The 26,003-nt window shown below is 45.5% G+C and overlaps 1 protein-coding gene and 1 pseudogene across 1 annotated transcript in view; one reads left to right on the top strand and one right to left on the bottom strand.

The window, feature by feature from the left end:
* Nucleotides 1–465: 465 nt before the first annotated feature.
* The window catches only part of LOC133347247 (ALK tyrosine kinase receptor-like), a 186,772-nt gene continuing 161,234 nt past the window's right edge, over nucleotides 466–26,003 (top strand). The window contains exon 1 of the mRNA XM_061559357.1: nucleotides 466–1,397. Coding sequence (XP_061415341.1) covers nucleotides 509–1,397 — 889 coding nt within the window. The 5' untranslated portion in view covers nucleotides 466–508. The remainder of the gene's footprint in view (nucleotides 1,398–26,003) is intronic.
* LOC133347375 (U6 spliceosomal RNA) lies at nucleotides 20,635–20,734 on the bottom strand (annotated as a pseudogene).

The following is a 26,003-nucleotide window of genomic DNA, read 5'->3' as shown; positions in this document are numbered from 1 at the left end:
GCTTTGACGGCTACGACGCACGCCTGCCCGCACACCACACGCACTGAGAAGCACGCACGCTAATGTCATGCACGAAGACTGCATCTCGCGTGGACTCTTAATCACAGCAACGCCAAAATAAAGCGGTAGCAGCAGCAGCGCGTCGCTTGCAGTTCATGTTCACGACATTCTCTCGCATCGTTTGCACCGGTAAAGCAACGATAGGAATTGGGCTCTGAATAAAAAAAAAGAAGGGACAAGCCTCTCTCGCTAGACTCACAGGCTCGTGTCGGACACGCGTTTTACGCATTAAGCCCGCAGCGGAGCACTGCGGTTCTGTAACCACGTCCGACAAACACCAAATGAACTCGTGCTGACGAACTGCGTGGCTCAGAGGGAAGGGACGTGCGCTTGGTGTGCGTTTCTTTGGGAGGGCGGCGGGGGGGTAGTAGAGAGGGGGAAGGGGTGTGGGAGTGGACAGGTTACCTTTGCACTCGAGGGAAGCCCCGCTGCAATGCGTTGCCCGTGAATGCAGGGAGGGGAACCTCTCCGAAGCCACCCGTCCTCCCTCGCCATCCCGTCGCGCGCGCCCGAGAGAGAGAGAGGAGGGAGAGAGAGCGAGCGCTCATTTCTCGCATTGCCTCCTGCCGCTGTCACAGCGGCCAGCAGCATGGGCGAGGAGCTCTCGGCACCTCGTCGTCTGCCGCCCCTGCAGATGAAGATCATGCCGACGACGGCGACGACGAAGAACAAGAAGGTGACGACGGTGGTGACGATGAGCGTGCAGCTGCTACTGCTGCTCCTGCTGCTGCCGCCACCGCCCTCGGACGCGCTCTCTGCGAGTCGCTCCACGCCCCCGGGCTGGGAGAGCGGCTACGTGTTCTCCCCGCCCGCGGGGCTGGTGCGCAGGCTGGCGGGCAGCGGCGACGCGCCGGGTGACACGGCCCGTGCCGAGCTGCTGCTGCAGGAGCCCTGCAGCCCGCCGGCTCCCGCGCCGGGCGACGCGGCGGCTGCAGCGGCGGGGTCTGCCGCACGGACCGGCTCGTCATCAGCCTCATCCTCATCGGGGACGCTCCCAGCGGTGTCCGAGCGCACGGTGCTGCGCGGGTACCCGCTGCCTCCCCCGATATGGTTCCGCGGCCGCATCGGCAGGGTGGTCACTCTGACGGTGCCGAGCGACGCGCTGAAGAGGTGCGCGGCGGGGAACGCGACTTCTGCGGCCGGACGAGGAGCCGCAGGGGGGGCCGAAGGGGCACCGGGAGCTACAGCAGGAACGGGGCCCCTGGACGTGACCGCCCAGCTCATGGAGGCCGTGCGGGGCATGGACCCCCGTGTCCGTCTCACGCTGCGTCTGAGGCCGCGGCCCGCGTGGAGGCACGTGCACACGCAGCCGCTGCTCGTCATCACCACCACCACGGGTGAGCGCGTCCAGGTTGGATACCTGGAAGTGGCGTCGCGCTTAGTTTGAGCGGCGGGGGGGGGGGGGGGGGAAGTTGGGAGAGCGATTGTGTTTAAACCCCGGACGGGTGGCGATGTCGTTCGAGCAGCAGCGCTTGGCTCAGCCCGGGGGGGAAAAAGGGCTGCGAGTTCAAATAGCGGCGACCTATTGTCATCAATATGATGTCGATAAAATCAGTATCGGGGAGTTCACGGGTGGTCGTCTTTACGGATCACGCCACTGGAATGTGGAGTTTTCACCGGCGCACTCTGGCCAGTCACTGACAATGGGCGTTTGAGCAGGGAGACACTTTGTGCGGTGAAGTATGGTCAAACACCTGCCCATGACGAACACGGCGTGGGGAGCCTTCATCCAGCAGTGGATTGACATGATGTGCATTTGTACATAACGTCTCAAAGCGTCTGGGGCTTTGAGACGATCACATTCGACGTGTTCCTGAGCAAGTTGATTATATATTCCACATTTGTGTGGCGCGCCGCTACGTCAGTCTAATATCGCGAGGGACAACCACCGTTGCCTTCCAGCAAGTGGCTATCCTTACCCTGTCCGTAGATTACGTTGCGTTTTGCGTAGATTCTCTACGGGATTTCACCTGCTCAATTGAGGCTTCGATGACAACGTAATTTATATCCCTTGCCCTGACCAAAATCGTAAAAAATATATATATTTGGCGCGTGCTCGCATTCAAGGGCCAAAGAAAACTAATACAAACGAGGCAAAAAAACTAACAAATAAAAGCATTTCAACGAGATTCTTCCTGTGGTAGTGGTGCGGGAGGGGATTACTAATTAATGTTCAAATATCGTACAAACACAGTAGTACCGTCACTTGCAATTTGCAATGTTGCATATTGTGGACTGTAACATAACAGCGTTATGATAACGCAGCTACGATTCAACGACGAACGGGCACCCTTGGAGCGCCTCTCAATCCACTGAACGGGGACATCTTCACACGAGCGGAGGTTCAAGCACACATTTGCGAGGTGGCCGTCAAAACTAAGATCGCACTATTTCATAGCCCGCTGTCCACGGTAGTATATCGTTTCAACAACTGTATTTCATAACATTTTTTTTCGTTTGCTATATCTTACGTGCACTTTGCAAAAAATAGGGCGATGGATTAATGATAACACTGGTCAACACACTTTTTCTGGCATAAGGTATTTCAACGGTTTTAAGGTAATTTAGGGGTGCTGATTCCTAATCTGCATCAGTTTTTGTCTATCACATCAGGTTTTTGAGATATCAAATATTGCATTTTCAATAAAAACTGTAGAAGAAAAATATTAAATAAATGTGGATATCTACATAAAATGATATTATAAACACACTATCCTAAAAATACAGCACCATATTTTAACACTAAAGCAGTCACTGACTCGCAACAACTTGCAATCATAAGTGACAGAGTTAATTTTGAGATATCAAATATTGCATTTTCAATAAAAACTGTAGAAGAAAAATATTAAATAAATGTGGATATCTACATAAAATGATATTATAAACACACTATCCTAAAAATACAGCACCATATTTTAACACTAAAGCAGTCACTGACTCGCAACAACTTGCAATCATAAGTGACAGAGTTAATTTTGAGATATCAAATATTGCATTTTCAATAAAAACTGTAGAAGAAAAATATTAAATAAATGTGGATATCTACATAAAATGATATTATAAACACACTATCCTAAAAATACAGCACCATATTTTAACACTAAAGCAGTCACTGACTCGCAACAACTTGCAATCATAAGTGACAGAGTTAATTTTGGGTAAAATCAATGAAAATGGGGTATGCTGATAGCATACAAATGAGATGTGATAGAGCAAATCTGAGATCAGATTTGGAATTAGCACCCTGAAATTAGTCTAAAACAGCTGCAAAATGCCAGGCCAGAATTTTTTATTTATTTTTTGTTGACCAGTGTAATCGGTGGGCTATCGTCGTGTTCTGAAAGAAGAAGAATAAAGTTACCGAGGGAATTGAACTGGATGGATGGAGGGAGAGACGGAATGAAATATTGGCCGGCTGGCCTTATCCTTACACAACCCGCGGGTGGACGGCGATTTTCTGAGCCATCATAGCTGCAGGGACGCCGACAGCTGTCCATGGGCTACTGCTTTTCCCCGCCTCGTCGGAATCGGAATGTTTATTTAGACTCGAGGAATCCGATGAGCTTACGAAGCTCCCTTGTCCACATATGATCACGACTCTCTGGCTGTCGCCTGACGAGGCTGGTTGTTGTGATTACTCGGCGGAACGTCACCGTGCTCGAAATGTAAATGTCGTAGTGGGTTTACTCTCCCAACGCACAGGTGGTGTGCTGAACTTGTAATAAATTGGCATGTTTTGTTTACGTGACACAACTTTACTCATTGGCTTCTATCGGGTGTTGGCGGGTTGAATGACACATGTATACGTATGTGATCATACCCAAAGAAAAACCCTCTATTAGAGATGCCCAGTACATGACCAGTTTTGAGTAATCCTGACTGAGTAATCCTTGTTAGGTGTGTAATCAAATGTAGGGTTACTTAGCGTACCTTGGTGGATTTATGTTTTACGAATGTTTTTTTTAGAAAGACTTCTTTAAAAAAAAAAACATGATTTGAACCGCAATCATCATGAAGAAGTGGTGGTGTCAGCGTCTTGGGTGAGTGTGGGAGCAGCAGCAGCATCATACAGGATCACAACAGAAAACACCCATGTAGCTTAATGCAGCTATTGCCAATGTTACAGTGAAATCTGATACAGGGTTACGTTCATTTTTAATCAGAGCGCATTGCTTGAAAAATAAATGACATCACGTCCACGGAGGAAATGGGGCAATGAAATAAGGTCGGTGCGCAGGTGTTAGGCGGTTTATTTCCCTGGATCGTAAGAGGTAGTGGCGGATTGGGGTGGCTTCATCAAGCAGTGGATTGACCATGGCTGATGACCATAATGATGACTTAGAAATCCTATCGCAATCAGCGAACGATTACCTTTTTATAAGGTAACCTTCGAAACACCGTGTGCCAGCCTCGCGGTAAACACGGACGCGCTGCATCCATTATGAACATTCCTTGTACGTATAGCGCCGTGCGAAATGTTGTTGCCACAAATGAATTCAAGATGTTGGGGGATTTCAGATGACAGCTCCATACGCACACGCTCATGGGAATGTCCGTGTTTTATAAAATATGTATTGTGCTGCCACATCAAATAAGACGCGTAGCAATCCCTCTGCTTGGGTCTGTTGATAATGTACGGTAATAGGTTTACACAGTCACTCTCCGAGTACAAATAACGCAAGTGGACATATACACGCGCATTCTGCTTTGCCGAGCCTCCTCTAATATCGAGTTATTGAATGCTCTCTATTAGACACTCTGAGGTGATTTATTCTAAGCCATAAATGATTGTTATAATGAATATCTGTGGTGCTTCATGTCAGCTGGAGCTGTCCGAGGCCGAGCTCCAGAAAGTATGCCATGGTTAAATTTCGATTTAAAGCTTTCGTGACTGCAGGGATTCATCTTCTTGGTTCTTTCGGTAAAGTCACGTAGAAGGGAAGTAATAAAATAATAAAAATAAAACATAATAAAATAATTCTCACGACGTTTCGGCCACAACGCAAGCAGCCGTCCTCAGGTGAAAACCAGGTCTGTCGGGGAGACACATGAGGACGGCTGCTTGCGTTGTGGCCGAAACGTCGTGAGAATTATTTTATGATGTTTTATTTTAATTAATTTATTACTTCCCTTCTATGTGACTTTACCGAAAGAACCAAGAATATGCCATGGTTAGTTAAGTCCTGAGTATTTTTGCTGCATACGAAGGCCTGGATCAAGTGTCTCGACAGCAGATGGGGCTTGTAAGTGGCAAATGCAAGAGATGCGAGAGTGGAGCGAGGAGGTCCTGCACGGTTGAGAGAGATGAGGGGACAGGAACTCGAGTGTTGGATCAGTGACGACCCTAAAATCTCGATCACTCTGTGATCGTGATGTGTGCGGTCCAATTGAAATATTTTTTGCCGAGTGATTTTTTTGCGCAACTTACATTTATTTTTCGATTTAAAGCTTTCGTGACTGCAGGGATTCATCTTCTTGGTTCTTTCGGTAAAGTCACGTAGAATGGAAATAATAAAATAATAAAAAATAAAACATAATAAAGTAATTATCACGACGTTTCGGCCACAACGCAAGCAGCCGTCCTCAGGTGGAGAACAGGTCTGTCGAGAAGATAATTATTTTATTATGTTTTATTTTTATTATTTTATTATTTTCATTCTATGTGACTTTCCCGAAAGAACCAAGAAGATAACATTTATTTATTTATATAAATTTTATAAGGCGCAGCAGACCCAACAAAGGGCTTCAGAGCACCGTACAGTAAAATGCGTATAAAAAAGACTCATATCCAGTTAACCTCACATATCCTAGGACATATATAGGTTTTTAGTTTCTTTCTAAATGAGAGAATATGGGCGGTCAGGCGCCGTTCTTCAGGCAGGGCATTCCAAATGCATAGGGCCAAGGACCGCAAAAGCCCTGAGCTCCGAAACGTTTTTTCTGCCCAAAAGCGTGGCTGAGAGCAATGATTTTCGTTGGAGAGAGCCGTTTGACCAGCCCAAGTTGGGAGCGTGTCAAGAAGGCAGCGTGTGGAGGCGGACGGCGAGGCTGAGCGGCGTGGAGTCTATGGACAACGCTGAGCATTTGGTACGGATCTTACAGTTTCTCGGCAGCGTTACCACCACACATTTGCACGCGCCCGAGAAATGTGCTCCGTTCATTTGGCGAACACAGGGAGTGATCGCACTGACTCCCGCTGGTCTCTCTTCAATCCGAACTACTTCCGCTTACACAAAAGACACGCGCTGTCACATCCTCCCAACTTTGAGCGGTCTACATTATGTACAGTATTTTTCAATTTTAGTCGAAGGAATGTTCAGATTTTTTTTTTTTCCAGTGCTGACACCCGAAGCACATGGTGTCCTACTCACGTGCATGATGTCATTGGGTCTTTAACATTCATTTTTTCTTTATATAATAAAATCAGAGTACAATTAACAAAAAACTCAACACACTCATCAACAGCACTACCTTAAGTTTAAAATCTATATATATAAAATCGTGAATCTGTCTGTCTATCTGTCTGTCTGTGTGTCTGTGTGTCGCCGGACCATACGCACTTTCATTGGACGGCGGTTGCCCCTGGCAACGGGTAGCGACGCCTTCGCCGCTTTCATTGGATGGCGGTTGCCCCTGCCAACGGGTAGCGACGCCTTCGCCAAGGGGTGGACGCCATTTTTTATTCCCGTTAAAAATAGGCGCACGCATTAACACGCGACTCTCACGTCAATTCATCACAGTTTCACGTCCTCTTCACTCCCCTCCCACCCCAATGTGTTCAATTACTATTATAGGCTCCGTAGATAATAAAATAATAGCGATTAGACAGTATTATTGTAGCACGGGGGGGGGGGGGGAAACGCCACCCGTACCCTGCCTCTGCCGGGTGGGCAATTTAGGCGAGGCCGGAGGCTCTGCACGCTACTAGGCCTCGACACCCACCACGCGACTCTGAGGTAAATTCATCACACTTTCACGTACTCTTCACTCCCCCCCCCAACACAATGTGCGCAATTAATATTACTTTTAAACCCAACGCGCCAAGAATCTATTCTTTAAATGGTGACTGTACAAATAGTCATTAAGCTGGGTGAGCGTACTGCCAGTCTATAATGTAGACTGTAGCCTGCTTATTAAATTGCCTGAGTCTACTGGCAGTCTATAATGTAGACTGTAGCCTGCTTATTAAGCTCGGTGAGCGTACTGCCACTCTATCATGTACACTCTAGCCTGCTTATGAAGCTGAGTGGGTGTACTGGCAGTCTATAATGTAGACTGTAGCCTGGTTATTATAATCGATTCTTTAAATGTTCTTTGTACAAATAGTCATTAAGCTGGTTGAGCGACCCCAGTTCGATTCCCACTCACGCCCACCACCGCTGACGATTATTTCAACCGGACCTGGGCCTCCCCTAGGTAGACTCAGCCTCAAACGCGTAACTGGTGTGTGTGAACATCGTCACTGGGGAGACAAAGGCGGCCGGGCGTCGTGGATCCAAGACCCGGGCGAAGCCGAGTAGTCAATCTAGTGTATATATACAATCGGCTACGTTTCGGGCAATGCCCCTTCATCACACAAAAGAGCGAGAGAGAGAGAGAGCACTTTGGTCACCGACTCGCAGAAATCGATTGATCGCTGGCTCAGTGGTAACTACGCTAAAGACTGACGACCAATCGTCCCGTGAAGTGCATTCTTTGATGGCCATCGATTGGCCGGAATGTTTATTTTCATACAGATAATTATTAATACCTGTATCACTTGAAGCGAAAACATGTTTTTGTATGGTATATGAGCATGTGGAGCATGCGAGTTATTTAAATGGAAAGACGGGTTAAGCAACTTGGACGTTTAGAAAGGAACGTGGAAATAAAGAGTGGTCATCAGGGAAGAGGAGGCTGTGTTTGGTGGCACGGCTAGGTTATCGAGACACCCACCGGAGTGGCATTCTGTGTTTATTGTGTTAATTGAGGGTTTGTTTTAGTTCAGTCATTGACTCCGTCTTAGCCATTGATGAACTGTAGAATTTGTGTGCAGTCTCAGTCTGTGGATTTCATTTCATCATTCTCTTAGCCTAGTCGACGAAAGGAGGCACACATTCACTCCACTTCTTAATTGTTAAATGTTGATGTGATGGGGCATAACCCCCCCCCCCTAATAGTATCAGGGCAGCCAATCAGTGAACTCCGTCAATAATATATCTACACACATAGCCAATTACCAAGTACTGAGCGTGACTATATTATCTCAGATTTCATCTTCATATAGACTTGTTCATTTAATCTCATCGTAGTTTCGCTCTGCTCACCTCACAGCCAATGTGCAATGACGACCAAGGATTGAGATGTGTTATGTTGACCATGAGAGCGTAACGCACGCGCGCACGTTAAGGGGGTAAATCTCTTGAAGGGGTGTTATTTCATGCAACCAGTCCACAGGTGTTGACTGTTGCAGGAGGGCAGGAAGCCATTCGTGATGCGTGAGCGCATCAGCAGCATTCACTGGCTTGGATGACAACCTTCACTTTCTAGATTTGAAGCTTTCGTGACTGCAAGGATTTATATTCTTCGGTTTTTTCGGTAAAGTCACGTAGGTAAAAAAAAATATTTTTAATTAATAAAAGTAAAATAAAAATAAAATAAAAATCACGACGTTTCGGAGGCAAGCTATCGTGCTGTGACGGTTCCATCTGAAGACGGAGGCTTGTGTTGCCTCCGAAACGTCGTGACTATTATTTTAATTTCATTAATTAAATTTTTTTTTTACCTACGTGACTTTACCCAAAAAAACCTAAGAATATGAACCTTCACTTTGTCGCGAGTCGTCAACAAAAAGAGCCGAGAGTGTGGTAGAGCCCCATTGAAAACCTGGCGCCAATTGCACACGTTAGTTGATGTCGTGGCGTTTGCGTTATTATTGGATTTTTTTTTAAAGCCACCCTTTTACATGTCCCCCGCCCCGCACTCGTAACGATTACCCCGATCTGTGCGCCCGTGCCTCGTGCGTGCACGGAATGACTAAGAAGTCCCCCCGCCCCCCCCTTGCCTTCCGCTACAACGGGATGAGTGAAGCAACTGGCAGGCAGTGCTGGAATGACAATGGTGGATCTCAACGACTATCGCCAAAAAAAACAACAACTCCGCGTTAGGAGCGCGGGCATTCCAGATTAGAAGACACACCGAGTGCTCGTGACAGGGCCCGCTGCTCGGGGTTACGAGCACTCTGGGTCGCATTTTCATCGCTGAACTTTATTTATTGTGCCCCCCCTCCCCCCCCGTAGTTTTACACCCTCTGGAAAAATCACCTTCCTCGCCCTAACACTACGATGAGCTGCTGGGGATAGCGCTACGATATCGTTGCCGTGAATGGGTTGTGGCTAGGGTTCATGGTAAGCGAGGGAGACCTTTCAATGGTGTCAGTGGCGTGCGCGCTAACCCACGGTGCCACGTGGCGAGGAGTATTCGAAAGAAAAATAGACTCCCAAACATGGGCACAGGTGGCGGCAGTAACCTACCTGCTGCACTTCCTGAAAGAAAGCACCCTGAATGACATCACCATCGTTGAATGACCCCTGGTGTTTGTGTATCTATGCAATGGGGCTGACTGCCGTGCCACGATACACCTGTGTGTAAACCCAGTTTACAATGCGCCTATCACTTACAGGCTGTTTTCATTGCTTTGGCTCGTGAGTGGAATACTAAGCTCTTTCGGTTTGTTCCGAGTAGAGGCCAGGCATAGTCCAATCAAATCCTTACTCTGTTGTATTTGTTTTGACTTCAATTATATGGTCGTTCAAGAAACGACGACTATTTGCCAGGTGTCGCGTATCAAGGCGGGTTGCTGCGACCACAGTCAAAACAAGGCGGTGTCACCACGTAGCGATGCGTGGGATGAGTGGGGTGTGATGCCCTCTTCTGTTGGCAACTCTGAGCCGGTCGTGGTAACTCCGCAATTCTATGGCTGGGGGTGGTGGGGGGGAAGCAAAGAGAGCAACAGCTATTTACTTTCCAACGGCAGACGTCCCAAAAAGGATCTTGCTTCCAGACAGAACACTCAGCTTTTGGTTTAGCACTCCCTCAAAAGATGACAATGTCTTGGATATAGTGCATGGCTTTAGATCTGGGAGAGAGTGGTCAACGCACTGCCTTGTGAGCCCCGAGACTTCATGGCTAACATTGGTAGTGGGCGATATCTAAACGGGTCATGGGCACCCCCCCCCTCCACTTTTGCCAGTGGCCAGCATGGTGAAGTATGGTCAAACAACCCCCATGACCGATACGGCGGTGGTGGTAGGGGGGGTTCCTTGATCCAGCAGAGAATTGACCGAGAGCTGAAATTGATAACAATTTCAGATCTACTCTTTGGTTCTTTCGGTAAAGTCACGTAGGTAGACATAAAATAAATCACGACGCTTTGAACGCAACACAAGCGCCCGTCTTCAGGTGAAAATCGCTTCAAATCAAAATTTCAGATATATGTTAAAAAGCTACAGGTTACAGTGTGCCACTTTTGGAAGAAGATAGGGCACCATCCTTTTCCTTATTCTCCACTTACGGAGCAATTATAAATGATATCACGTGTCACCGACTGACGTGAGTTCCACTCTGTGGGAAGCCCCGTTGAGAGACCGACTTGTCTCGTGGCAATATAGAAGAAGACTGCTCACCTCTGGCCCAGGACCACGGTAGATATGAGCAACTCTTAAGGTTGACTGGGGATATTCTTCGAACACGGACTTTATTTAAATGGACGGTTATCGGTGAAACATTAACACGGAGATTGCACTAATGTGTCGGATTGTAACACAATACCCCTTGTGCTCATTTGACACCTCCAGTTTTTGCCGATTGCGTATAAATTGCTGTTAGCGTCACACCTCTCGACCTGGTGAATGGGGCATCGCACGCGCTAACAGTTGGGGTCTCTTGTAAATCTTCTTGGTTTTTTCGGTAAAGTCACGTAGAAGGGAAATAATAAAATAATAAAAATAAAAATATTATAAAATAGAAAGTCTCTTGTAAAGGCACGATTAAAACACGGCCGCGTGTTTTATATTATTATAGCCCGATGTTTTTTTTTAAATAAACAATCGCTCTCCCGTTCACCCTGCCACGTTCGCAATTCTTCTACGATTCGTGCAAACTATCACACAGGTATGTGTGTGTGTGTGGCACTTTACACCCGTGGGGGGGGGGGTGTTTTAAACCCACCTCCTTGCTTCAACCGTTAGTTACAGTTTGGGTGACCTTGTTGATGGTTCACATTTGGTCGTGGCCTTCTGTTATCGCGCTGCGTGCGTGGATCGTCAACAGTCGCGTGTCCCCCTGTCGTACCACGTGCTTGGTGACTGTTCATCCGGCAGGGGCGGAAATTATTTTGAATTCACAATCTGAAGATTGTAACACAAAGGCCCAGTCTAAAACATAAACATTTATACACGATTGTGTTAGAAAGTGTGTGGGCGCAAGGACATTTATTTTCAATTTTAACCGCGCAATGTTTTATATGATCTGTGTGTACATTTTTTAAAATACCGATTATGTTCTTTGCACGCTCAAGGACTCGTCAAAACAATTTTGTGGGAAATACAATTCCATTCTGGCCTCGGTGAGCAACGCTCCACCTCAAGTGGCGTCAGAGAATGGCTCTGGACGACGACGTCACGACGACTGCTTCGGAATGCATTCACGGGGGGGGGGGGGGGGGGACTTTGTTAATCTACCCAAGTTTGGGAGCACATCTTTAATACAATGGGCAAAGGGTCTTGGTTGCATGGGAATCTAAGCAAAGTGTTTAAATCTCAGCCGGTGTATGCAGATGTAAGTGAACATTTTATGTTTTATCAGTCATCGGTGATTGGGTTCCCAACAATCAAGTGGCTATACATGAGATCCTGTTAAATTTTTGCAGTAATTGAAGTATATTGGGAAAACATTACAGCTGGGCTATCAGAATGCTTTAGCAATAAATTACTCTACAAATTATAATTTAAAAAGGCATTTCTCACCTCATCTCAAACTCTTTTCCTATGTGTGCCGCTGATTGGGAGGTGATTGATGACGCCATCATCATCAGCCACGTCACGCTGGGCGTGGCTTGTAGGGGGTTTCCCGCATTCAGGAGACAGGATGCCAAGTTGTCCGCCGTTTTTGACTGATCGTCCCAGGTCTAATAAATATACTTACTGCTGCAAATGCAAACCTTGTGACTCATAATGTTTCAGAGAACTTTAACAGTCAAACGGGCGACGCTCTGCGCTGCAACCACACAATGAATGGCTTCTGCGTACAATGCACGGAAATGGCTTTGCCATGCCGCCGAGCTGATTTTATTTAATTTCTGTCTCGGCATTTATATACACATGTATTGTCAATATTATTTCCTGGCCTTTCTCATGCTTTATGCGTCTGATTTTATTTCTGCCTGTGCCACATCACCTCCGCAGCCTCCATTGAATCGCTGCCAGAGGTCGCAAACGGGTTTTGATTCCTTACCCGTACCCGTACCCGGCCGCACCAGGGTCGCAAACGGGTACCCGTACCCGGCCGGGTATGGGGTACCTGTACGCTACCCGTACTCTACCTGAAATGAGTGACAAACGGTTACTCACCGGTGACTCACGGCCTACCCGTACCCGTACCCGGCCGCACCAGGGTCGCAAACGGCTACCCGTACCCGGCCGGGTACGGGTAGCCGGGTATCGGGTAGGGTACGGGTATCGGGTACCTGGTTGCGACCTCTGATCGCTGCACACCGCAGGGTTCCTTCCTCTCCTGTACTGTGTGCCTGAAGCTTGTTAACTCCCTCGCCCGGTATGCAGGAGGTCGTGGGTTTGATCCCGACCTTGACGCCTGTACATTTGGACTTGCCACGTTCTTCCACATGTTCTCCCACGGGTAGAACATGGCAAATATGCTATACCTTTACACATGATAAGCCACTTCGTTGAGCTATAATTTTTGGTCAGATCGCTTCTGAAAGAGAGCTAGAAAGCTCAGTAGGCCTTACCAAGTAAAATAACAAATAGCTTAATAAAATAGTTTAATCGTTTAAAATCAACACTGCTGGCTATTCTCTCTTGTACAAGAATGGTTGTGGTTACATGTTCCTTTACTATAGCTCAGGGGATGTCAAAACTTGTTGAATTTTTGGCCAAATTGACAAACAAGTTAAGAGCCATGGACCACAGACGTTAACCGATATTAAATGTGATACATACTAAAACATCGTAATGTGTGCATTACTCACCAATAGGGATGTAGTTAAACAGTAGAAAAGACATACAAGAGGTATTACTGGAGTGACATAAGAAAAAAGGCATGCATAACATAATTTAAACATAAACAGTAACAATAAATCAAACAACAGGTTTAAGTTCTGATTTAAAGCTTCCGTGACTGCAGGGATTCATATTATTGGTTCTTTCGGTAAAGTCACGTAGAAAAGAAACAATACAATAATAAAAATATAAAACAATAAAATTGTGTGAGAATTTTATTGTTTTATATTTTTATCAATTAAATATATATAACAATAAAATTGTGTGAGAATTAATTGTTTTATATTTTTATTATTTTATTGTTTCCCTTCTACGTGACTTTACCGAAAAAAACAAGAATATGTTTAAGTTCAACAAATTAAAATATAGAGTGAAACATAGAGTCAGAAAAGGCCATAAAAGTAAAAAGTTCTGGAGTGCTGCATAATAAAATTCAGAATTCAACATTATAATTCGTATAAGCATCATCACAGCAAATAGTTGGACATGCATATGAAATATTTGACATTCGGATGAAAGACAGCAAGTCTAAAAGCATTTACATTTATATTGTCGGGATAGTGAATGAATAGCAAATTTAAAAAGTGACTGTGATCATTTTGTCTGTGAATATAGATGCAACATTGTTTGATCTGTGTAGAGCATCTTGCTTAAAATACAAATGTCGATATTGATTGTGTATAATAAAGGTTTTCTGGGTTAGATCGCATAAATGTGTCGTCAAACCTGCCACCATATTGACACAGCAAATTAGTAAGGTTCGTCACGTGAACAGAACGTGACAATTCGTTACTGGTGCTAACCACAACATGTTGTGGCTTGGCTTTCCAACACACCGGTGTGCTGTACGAGAAACGAATTGGCACGTTCTGTTTACGTGACAAACCTTAATAATTATCTGTATCGGATGGTGGCGGGTTAAAGGAGACATTGATATACTTACGCGATCTAAGCCAAAAAAATCTGTGGAGCGGATGATACTGGTCGCGAAAGCCTTCCTACTACGCGTTACATTTCTTGTGTATTTTGTGGACTGTGCAACAACAAAACGTGTCCCTTTTAAAACGGGGTTCTCTTCAATGTAACTGGACAAGATTGGTTGTAAATTATTCATCATCCAATTAGAAGACAAATTTATCTCACTGCCTATTTCTCCGAATAGATGTCAGGAGCACGCCCGTTTGATTGCAGCGATTGCCGTGATAGACCGAGAAGTTTTCACCAAGAATAAAGCTCCCACATTATCACCCAACCTCAGCACTGGAGCGCCTGAGCGATAAGCTCAGATGCAAGGAAGAAGAATACACCAAGTACATGGGGGTACATTCCTAAACCTTAGAACAGTTTTAAATACCTGAGCCCAGAACGGCAATGACCTGGCCACTCCCCCCCCACCCAAAGCAAATCCCCCCCCCACCTTCCCCTTCTATAATGAGTCCGGTGTGCCTGATACCGTCGATGCCCCTGGCAATGCTGTCCAGAACGTCAGGATGTTGCAATGTATGATGTGTGAGGGAGGATGCCGAATATTTTTATATATATAAAAAAAAGTAACAAAACTCCAAAATGGAGCAGACAACCCAATTGTTTAGGGCAGCGCTTTAGAGCTGACCGCAACACGCCGTCATCGTCAATTGCCAAGTAAGTGGGGGCAACCGGTTGGTAAGGGGGCAGATGCACGTGACCTGAAAGCAAAGGTGGTGCCCTGCAACTGTTGATGCAACTTCTAGATTTGAAGCTTTCGTGACTGCAAGTATTCATATTCTTAGGTTTTTTCGGTAAAGTCACGTAGGTAAAAAATTAAAATTAATAAAAGTAAAATAAAAATCACGACGTTTCGGAGGCAACACAAGCTTCTGTCTTCAGGTGGAACCGTCACAGTATGCTTGCTGTGTCATTTACTTGATACAGCAAGCGTGCTGTGACGGTTCCACCTGAAGACGGAAGCTTGTGTTGCCTCCGAAACGTCGTAATTTTTATTTTACTTTAATTAATTTAAATGTTTTACCTACGTGACTTTACCGAAAAAACCTAAGAATATGTTGCTGCAACTTGCTGGCCCGCCCCGACTGGACGTGTGTGTGAAAGAGCTTCACAGCTCCACGGATTCTTCCAGCATAGAGGATCTGATTCTGACTCGAGGGAGCTGTAGAGAGCACCCTGGAGGAAGATATTTGGCCAATTCTTCCATGCTGGTCAGACATCCTTGGAAGATTTCGATTTAAAGCTTTCGTGACTGCAGGGATTCATCTTCTTGGTTCTTTCGGTAAAGTCACGTAGAATGGAAATAATAAAGTAAAAAAAATTAAAAAAATTTTATTTTATTATTAAAATAAAACATAATAAAATATTATTTTATTATGTTTTATTTTAATTATTTTATTATTTCCATTCTACGTGACTTTACCGAAAGAACCAAGAAGATGAATCCTTGGAAGAGGTGAGAGGACCTAGAATCAGAAACAGAATATGTATTGACACTGGAGTAATCCGGTGAGCTATAAAGCTCTTTTTTTCTAACAGATGTTCAGTAGGGACGAGTAAAAATGTTACAACAACATTACAAAAAACATTATTGTAGTGCAAAGTACAACGGTGAACATCCACCGCACGCGACCTGCCGATTAATTCTCTGCGGTGTACAAATGTATCCTGCTGAGTGGACAGAGGTTGAAGAAGCTAACCCATTGTTTCAACTGCTGTGCTGTGAGATCGACCCCTGGATTACAAATCCAGTGTTCCTAGCAGCATACCGACAAATCTATTTATGAACTAAAGCCCTGATAATTGGTTCTTTACCCTTCTATCTGGCAACAAAACTGACACCTTTTTTTTTTAGATAGAAGGGTAAAGAACCAATTATCATATTTTTACTGGCAAATGAGGTCCCCAAACTAAAGCCCTGTTTTATTGTGTTTCGTTGACGAGGTTTTGTGCATGCAAAATTACATTTTGATTTTTAAAAAATCTCACCAGATATCCAGGTGTGCATCGGAAACAACCGTTTCCAAAGGGTGACATAGATGAAGTGTTTAGTGACATTTCACAAAGATCTGTTTAACTTTGAGAGAGATTTATGGATCGGAAATGTTAAACGTTTAGTCTTCTGTGCATTTAGTCTTAGCTGCAGGTGTCAGTTGAACACGAGAATGTGGAGGGAGGAAATAACTTTGTGTATTTAGGTAGCAATGTGCACGATACAAGAGGTTGTGAGAATGAAATTAAGGGACACATTGCATATGTAACACGATTTTTGTTCATGGGTACTAAGTGTTATTTTCTAATTGCTTATGCCTCAAAAGTATAGAAAATGGCTATTATTATTCCCCACAAACTGTACTTTTATGACCAGGACTTTATGTGAAAGAATGACACAAATGCACACGTTTTCTCATTGAAAATAGGTAAATTTCAAAATAGCATTGTTCTGGTCACAGGAAGCAAAGTTTGTGGCATAAGCAATTAGGAAATAACACTTACTACCCAGGAACAATTTTATTTATATATTTTTGTTACACAGTGTTACCAGGATAGCGTTTTGATGGATATTATAAACCAACTAGATTGACTACCCGGCTTCGCCCGGGTCTTGGATCCACGATGCCCGGCCGCCTTTGTCTCCCCAGTGACGATGTTCACACACGACACCAGTTACGCGTTTGAGGCTGAGTCTACCTAGGGGAGGCCCAGGTCCGGTTGAAATAATCGTCAGCGGTGGTGGGCGTGAGTGGGAATCGAACTGGGGTCGCTCAACCAGCTTAATGACTATTTGTACAAAGAACATTTAAAGAATCGATTATAATAACCAGGCTACAGTCTACATTATAGACTGCCAGTACACTCAGGCAATTAAATAAGTAGGCTACAGTCTACATTATAGACTGGCAGTACGCTCACCCAGCTTAATGACTATTTGTACCGTCACCATTTAAAGAATAGATTCTTGGCGCGTTGGGTTTAAAAGTAATATTAATTGCGCACATTGTGTTGGGGGGGGAGTGAAGAGTACGTGAAAGTGTGATGAATTTACCTCAGAGTCGCGTGGTGGGTGTCGAGGCCTAGTAGCGTGCAGAGCCTCCGGCCTCGCCGAAATTGCCCACCCGGCAGAGGCAGGGTACGGGTGGCGTTTCCCCCCCCCCCCCCCGTGCTACAATAATACTGTCTAATCGCTATTATTTTATTATCTACGGAGCCTATAATAGTAATTGAACACATTGGGGTGGGAGGGGAGTGAAGAAGACGTGAAACTGTGATGAATTGACGTGAGAGTCGCGTGTTAATGCGTGCGCCTATTTTTAACGGGAATAAAAAATGGCGTCCACCCCTTGGCGAAGGCGTCGCTACCCGTTGGCAGGGGCAACCGCCATCCAATGAAAGCGGCGAAGGCGTCGCTACCCGTTGCCAGGGGCAACCGCCGTCCAATGAAAGTGCGTATGGTCCGGCGACACACAGACACACAGACAGACAGATAGACAGACAGATTCACGATTTTATATATATAGATTTTGAGAGGGCAGAGATATCAAACTTCGTGTCAAAAGACAAATGTTTGCGTATTTTCATCTTGAAAAGACAACTGGGCAGTTTCTATGTCCACACTCGATGTAACATCTTACCAATTTACACTTATATTTATTTCATTAAAATATACTTTACCAAACATACATAGACACACGTATATGGTATAATCTGCATAGACGGAGACAAACATCCCCTGTATAATCTTCAGAGACTTTTGGGGCAAGTGCTGTTAGCAAGCGTCTATGAAGGCTGGCACGGCACGCAAGGGGGTGGGTAGCTAGCAACATGCCCGGCCGCCTTTGTCTCCCCAGTGGCGATGTTTGCACACCGCACCAGGTACTCATTTGAGGCTAAGTCGACCTCAGGAGAGGCCCAGAAGCGGTTGAGGTAATCGTCACTGGTGTCAGCCATGGGCGGGAATCGAACTCGGGTCACTGGGTGTATAGCATAGTACACACACGTAGACAAACACACGATGGTATATTTATTCTTTATGAATTAAACTCCTGTCTTTTTGACCTGGATAATCAATTGAGATGGAACATCTCGTCAGGGATGTCAAGTGACACGTACATAGCGAACACGCAGTGATACGCATACGAACAAGCATTTTAAATTATACGACTTTTACAGCATATTCGTTTATACAATGTTAAATACATTTACACTGTCAAGAATAGGATCAAGGCAGTCAAGGCAGCACACATGCACATCACGCCGCATCTAAATGTAAATAATTGTGCACGCTGCCTGTGCAAAGATAATGTTCAATGTCTGCAATTAACTTTATGCGATCGGACTCCTGAATGGCACTGTTTTTTGTTATTTTGTAAATCGGCGTTCAGATGTTTAGCAGACATAATGTAGGCCACCATGTACCGATCGCTCAAATTATTTCCGAGAATACCCACTGATGAGAATGTATGTGGAGACATGGTATATTGGATTCAATAATGAGGAATTGTGTGCTTGCCTTCCATTGAGAAAGGTGGGTTCTTTTTATCAATCGGGTCAATACAAATGAGGTGAGCAGATTGAATACATTTGACATAGATTTTGAAGGCAATCCCATCTGAACTCTCTCACAGCCATCAATTCAGAATGGAATGATAGGTGCTGTAATGCCAAGAGGCAGTGTTCTTCACTAATTCTCAGAGGGGGGTTGGGGGGCACTTTCGCTGATTAGACATAATCAGTGTGAGGACCGCCACACATTTAAAACCGGTGGGTTTGACAGCATGATGGGGTTTGTCTTGACATTAGTACCAATCATCATAACAATCAGCGTGATTGGGTAGCAGAGTGATGTGTGTACTCCAATCACAGTACAATCTAAGATTTTTGATTATCAAGTAGAATGAAGTCATATTTCAGCTTTAATTGATGCACCCCCTTGCCCTTATTGGCCAATCAAAGCCAGAACTACTTGAACCTGCCCGATGATGCAGCAGCATCCGTATTGGAAGGTGTGAGTCCTGTGACAGGAACAGCGGCACAACCTGTATTTAAGGGAGTGATGAGATGAAATTCGAAGGCATGGAGTTTTCTTCTAAGACTGCTTACATTTACATGTAAAAGGCAAGTCCTTGGACGGTTTGTGAAATCCGTTGCAGAGTAAGTGGAGTTGGTTCTAGCCTGCTAATAAACCAAACGCCAAGGTCAAGATGTCGTCATGGCCAAAACCGTACATGCCATCACACCTTTCCAGCCTCACCGATGCTAATGAATAAGACATTGATATTGGTCCAGTCCACTGAGGTAGCAATCAGCTTAGCAGATTGTAAACAGCACTTCTTTAGCTCCAACATTTTTAGTTGACGAGATGTTATACACGGTGCGGCAAAAAACGTAAATTTGTACGGTAAATCATAGCGGGTGCTTGCCCCTTGCATCATTCGCTTGGACACTACTCAACATGCCCACGTTCATCTCGTATTTTAAACAAACAACAATATACAATGTATTCAGTCCAGTCCTGAAATCTCTTTGGTTTCTGAACTTTCGCTGCACCCTGTATATTTGAGCTACAGACGGCAACTGCAGCAGGGCTAGCAGTGGGCACTGATAGTGACCGACTCCGAGGGCTCAGCTGGCCATTGCAGGCAGATTTTGGGTCACCAGCTACATTAAATGTAGATAACCCTCTCCGTTCCATATATGTTATGAGATGCTACTTTCCAAAGAGATGTAATTCCCTTTGATAAATCTCTCATAATGATATCGGTTGGTTGTAAATGTCATTTTTAACCACTCGAATGCATGAATTATTAAAATATACTATCCGACACATTTTTGCTTGGACCTCGAAGCCATCTCGCCGCCACCTCTTCAAAGGATCATATAACACAAAAAAACATTTGCTTTTGGGTTGTTTTACATTGTAGTTGGAAAGCAGTGGCAACCTAAGATTAGTGACATTTTAAAAAGGGTATCCTTTCAACATTGAGTGGATTTATAATGAGCCCGGGTGCTCGATCAAATCCACAATCAGAAGGAAGCATCCTGGATAAAAATGCATGGTCAGAGCTTACCTCAATGAATGTGTCAATAAAATGAGAACCATTTTGTACGATGTCAACAGTGGTAATTAAACATTAATTGTGCCAGAGCACTACTGCCAATGCAACACCACCGAATGATGTGTTTAATTACGTGAAGAGATTGGCCCATGAAATGGGAAGGTGGAATTTCCAGAGCCTGTAAGGAAGATGCATCTCGTCCCTAATGGTGGGGGACGCTTGAACTTTGACCTTTTGGCTGTGCAGAAGCGCGACGCAATCACTGGTGTAGAATTTGCGTGTCATCCTTGCGCAGGGGCCATGCTAATCTTCTCTGTATCGTTCCAATTTTAGTATATGTACTGGTGTAGAAAGCGCATATTCTGCATGGCTCGCTGTTGGAGCAGCGTGTGTTGTATACGAATCATGCAAAAGTACGTTAATCATAACATTGCCTCATTGTGGGGCGGACTGACCTGCCAATCTGAAATGAAAACACAGCGATGTTTTGAAACGGATGTCAGAGGGCGAGTGATGTCTGGAAAGTTAAGGCAAGGCCAGTTTGTTGGTATTTTGAATGCTGATAAAGTTTTTTTTGTCTCACTGCACAATATATAATGCATTGTTATGCACGGAACCACTGCAATTGTGGAGCGCAAACAATGCGCACAAACGTGTAAGTTATGAAACATTTTATGATGGAAATACTAGAGTCACATGTACATGCAGGTATGTGGCCAATGCGTCATCGCTAACGGCTTTGCAGAATCTTGCGGCAACACCCTGAGAGCCATCCTCGGGAGAAGAAATTCACGGTACGTGCTGAGACGTCAGCCTTTCGGCTTTCAACCAGCAGAGACGGGCGAATGCACGCGATGATGGTGCTCACACGAATCTGGTTATATTCACGCCGTGCCAGGGGAACGACCCCCCCCCCCTTGGGTTGCAAGTCGCGTGGTTTAATTTGCAATACGGTAATCGCACTATGTTGTTGCACTGTTGAAAAGAAGACGCCTGTAGGTACACTCAGCGTAAAGTGAGAAGCTGGAGTGACGTGTGGAAGCTAGTACTGGGGAAGCAATTAAAGCCAAATGTGATGCTTCCTCGGCCACCCCCTATGGGTGGCGTACTGATCTAAATAGGTACTCGCTAATATTGCACGTGTGCACGTGTGTGCAATCGTACTTGCCCCTACAGTCTGCTCCATGGGAGACCTTTGTCTTTGTTTGCGTGTGGAGTGCAGTAGTGCAGTGGTTGGTGCACTGCGCTACGAACTCGACGGCCAAAGTTATATTCCTGCTCACGACCGATAACGTGTGGCGAATATTTGAACCGGTTTTGGGCCTCCCCTAGGTCGACTCAGCGTTTAAAACAATAGTACCTGGTGCAGCGTGTAAACATTAGCATTGGGGAGACAAAGACGGCCAGGTATGGTGTTGGACCGTGCCAACCTTCATAGGTGCTTTGTAACAGCACTTGCCCTAACAATCCGTTTAGGCTATACGGGGGGGGGGAACCTTTGTCTTTGTACGTGATGGTGCAGTGGTTCTTGCGCTGCACCACGATCCACTTGGGCTCGATTCCTAACGTCAGCGGAACGTGCCAGCGTGAGCAGCATGTGGATACCTGGAGCTGTTGTAGGCCTCTGCTAAGTTGATCCAGCCTCAAACGAGTGCCCGGTGCGGAGTGTAAACATCCGTAGCAGGGAGACAAATGTGTCGGGCAATGGAGTAGTTGTGGCCAAAGCACCCCAGCATTATGGTAAGCCTCGTCGGGACCAGCACTTGCACTGACAGTTCGTAAGTCGAAACGTGCTTGTTTTGTGTGTGCTCAACAACTGCATGTGTTCTCTGTGTGTGTGTGTGCACGCGCTTAACGCGTGAGGAATGAGTATTATGTTTCACGCGCACGCATTTCACCGCAAGTGATTGATCAAGATGCGAGTGCTGGTCTCTGTATTACACACCTAATTTGAGAAGGGAAAAAAATGTGTGCGCTTATTGATTATCCGATTATGAGGCTAAAAAAGTGATTTCCTGCTCAAATGAGGATTGAGGCAGTGCTAATCTCCTGGTAACAGTCCTCGGCCAGCGATGGAAATTCCTCATTCCTATGATGGGGCGAGTACATTCATAGGACAACCACCGTTGACTTTCTCACAAAATGGTACTCATCGTATCAAGCACAGAGGAACGGTGGGGCTTGAGCCGACTCCCAACCAAGATTTGATCTCACAACCTTCCGATTTGTGAGTTGTTCGCTTCTACCGTTGGGCCACCAGGAGACAGTTGTGATACTGGCCATAGTAATGTGGAATTTACACAACTGGCTCAGGGCTGCCAATGGACGTAGGCACTTCTCCATGCGATTGTAAATTGAGCAGCGAAACTCGTCGACTTTTTTTTTACTTTTATGTTGTTTTTCAATAAAATCACTGAAAGCTGTCGTTGATCATTTTCCAAAACCTATTCGTGGTCTATTGGTGGCATTAATATGATACATATTTTACAGTAGAAGCCTAATGTTTCCCATTACATTTTGTAGGCTTCTGACAAATTTAGTTTGTAAGTGTTCAATTTCCTTTTTAAATGATTTTATTAAATCTGCGAGCTTTGATTAACCATAACGCACAACCAATGTGGGAACGGCCCCGTTACTAAGCCTGTATGTTGCGTCGTAAGTTTATACTGCGTATGTAATTATAGTTGATTAAATATCATTTACAGTGAAGCCGTACAAGTTATCTTAATTATCTTAAATATAAATATACATGTGCAATTCAACGTGCCCTTTATAAATAAACATACACGGAGAGCTCTGTTTAACAAAACACTGCTATGGAGTTATTTCAATAAGCACTCCGGTACCAACAGCATTGCCTTAGCACCAGGCCCAGGTTAACAGCGGTGGAAATGGGGGGCGCTCCCGCGGCAAACGCTCAAATGAAGCTCAGAAGGTCGAGAGTTCAAATGCCACTTGGAGGTTGACTCAGACAATCATCCATGCGGCGGTTACTAAGCCTGGCGGTACTCACTTGTTGCCAGTCCTGAGTCATTGGTGGAAATTCCACATCAAGTTCAAGTTCATTTATTAGGTATAGCCCTGTGAGCCATTCGGCTCTTGAATCGGGTGCAACCGCAACAAACAAAAAACATGATCAAGAAAACATCTTAAAGTGAATATGTGACTAAGTGCAAACAGAAAATCCAAGAAAAGACAGCAAAATATTGCAGAAAAAGCACTATACACCAAGGCTGTGTGCACAAATCCCAGTCGGATGGCCAAACCAAAAAACTTTTCGAAATCACCAAAATAAAGCCATGAAAGCAATGAAACAGTGATCATAGGAACTGTGACGGAATTTTCACAATAAACGACATAAACAACATGTACTACCAAAACCCTGATGGTGAGTATCCAATATCTGGGTGGCAGGGTGGCGCAGTGGTAACACTCGTGCCTCACAGTTAAGAAGAGCCTGAGTTCGATTCCCGACTCCTGTTCTGCACGGGTCTCCTCCAGGTTCTCCAGTCTCCTTCCTTCTGCGAAAACCTGGCAGGACCATCTCCTGAAAAATAGCTTTGAGGCTCAGTCAGGCTTTCCTGGAGTAAACAAGAATAAATTATGACCACATTATAATTATCTCCAGAGGACAACCACTGTAGACTGCCCACAAAGTATGACCGATTTCATTGATGCCAGAGAAATTGCGATTCTTAACTCGTGACCTACTGGTGGTGAGGTGGGGGCTACCTGAACCACGTTTGTGGAACAATTTCTGCTGTTTCGATCGCGGCGCTCATTTGAAAGGAACCATAATGTGCTGGCGCACGTGAAAATACTACGTGTACTTGTTAAGGTGGTAAAATATTTAAGTGGCGCAGCACCGTATAAATAAATAACTCTCAACACTCTCTAAGCTCTCTTCGGCAGGCAGGAGGCTCACACACAATCTTAGAACCTAACCAGCAGCCGCGGAACATGTGGACATTGTTCACACTCATTAAGGATCATCAGTACGGCATAGCCATGTTACACAAGTGCCACCGACCGTGCCCTGAATCTAATTGAGCCCATTGCTTTGAATTAGTGCACAACTCCAAACCCCTCGGGGGGTGATGGGGTCCTAGGCTTTTCGTCTCCACTATCTAACTCGAAGCCGTGGGCCATGCGGTATATGCGCTCGGTTTTTTTTTCGGGCACACTCTGCGAATGTGTCTCCATTTGGCACGACTTGTCGACTCTTTCATGCCCGTCCACAGAAGTTTCACTTTTGGCAGCGCTGCTCCCGCCGCATACAATGTGCCACCTGAAAGACCCGCGTTGCGGAAGTTTCGATTTAAAGCTTTCGTGACTGCAGGGATTCATCTTATTGGTTCTTTAGGTAAAGTCACGTAGAAGGGAAGTAATAAAATAATAAAAATAAAACACAATAAAATAATTTTAATAAAATAATACAAATAAAACACAATAAAATAATTTTATTGTGTTTTATTTTTATTATTTTATTACTTCCCTTCTACGTGACTTTACCGAAAGAACCAAGAAGTTGCGGAAGTCGTCGACCATCGTACCTGACCGTGCGCTCTTCTCCAGGGTCAGTTCCACGTGGCCTCGCGCGTTCCAAAACGTGCAGGCATTGCTTCACGCAGCCAACGGGAAGAGGAGTTGGCGGAGAGTTGTAACGTTTGCAAATGTTAAGAATAGCTCCTCCCGTCATGGAAATGTGGAATTTCCACTCACTGACCCACAGGGCTGCCGGCAGAAAAGAGTATCACACCCTTGCTCATTACCGCATGGCGACACTCTCGTTTTGACTTGTGCAGATGCAATATATACGTCGATGCAAAAACACCCGACGATTATTCAAATATCCCGTTATTTATTGACCCAACCGTCCGACTGGTGTCAAAACGAACACGACAGGTTTGGTCACGCCATGACCACCGTCATCCCAAAGCTTGTTTTGACCAGTTTAGCCGCCTTTGTCTTTGTTCGCCGAAGAACCGCCAACATGTAAAACATTGTTCATCTCCCGTGTCGCCGCTCGGCATTCTAATTGTCCGCGTGGGGCGGGGGAGGCTACGACGCCGACACACAGCGAGGCGGGGCGTGCTATTTGTCCGCTCGGCAGTCACGGCCCATAAAGAGAAATTACCCTTCGCCAAACATGACTGACGCGCGGCGGGGAAGCAGCCGCCGTCTAGCGCGAGGTTTGAGCACGTGCACGCTTACGCACGCAACCGCCGAGCCAGAGGGCGGGCGAGCACTTCATTCAATAAGGTGAACCCGTAATCATATTGCGGGCGCGCCATGCCACCTCGATATGAGATTAGGCGCAGGTCACCCAGAAGCCCAGAGTGCTTCCTCTGAAAGGTCATGCTTGACACACACACACACACACGTGTACATACACCTACCTCGCACACGAGCCCTAATGGGGCTGGCTAATACGAGCAGTCTCTGTCGGTCCCTGCCGTCTGCAATGCTATCAGTCTGGGCTCGACGCCAGAGGGGGTCCCAATTGTCTTCTCAAAAGATATCAGCAAAATCACCGCTCGCTGCAACGCAATCGTGCGCTCTCAGTCTGCGGCTCGTGGACAACAGCTGTGCGTGGCACGTGTCGCTCCCCACGCATCGTGCCGCG

The sequence above is a fragment of the Lethenteron reissneri genome, chromosome 25 (assembly GCF_015708825.2).
Source record: "Lethenteron reissneri isolate LAM-NWPU_2019-01 chromosome 25, ASM1570882v1, whole genome shotgun sequence".
Taxonomy (NCBI): domain Eukaryota; kingdom Metazoa; phylum Chordata; class Hyperoartia; order Petromyzontiformes; family Petromyzontidae; genus Lethenteron; species Lethenteron reissneri.
The sequence above is the reverse complement of the archived record's forward strand: the minus strand, read 5'-3'. Positions and strand labels throughout refer to the sequence as shown.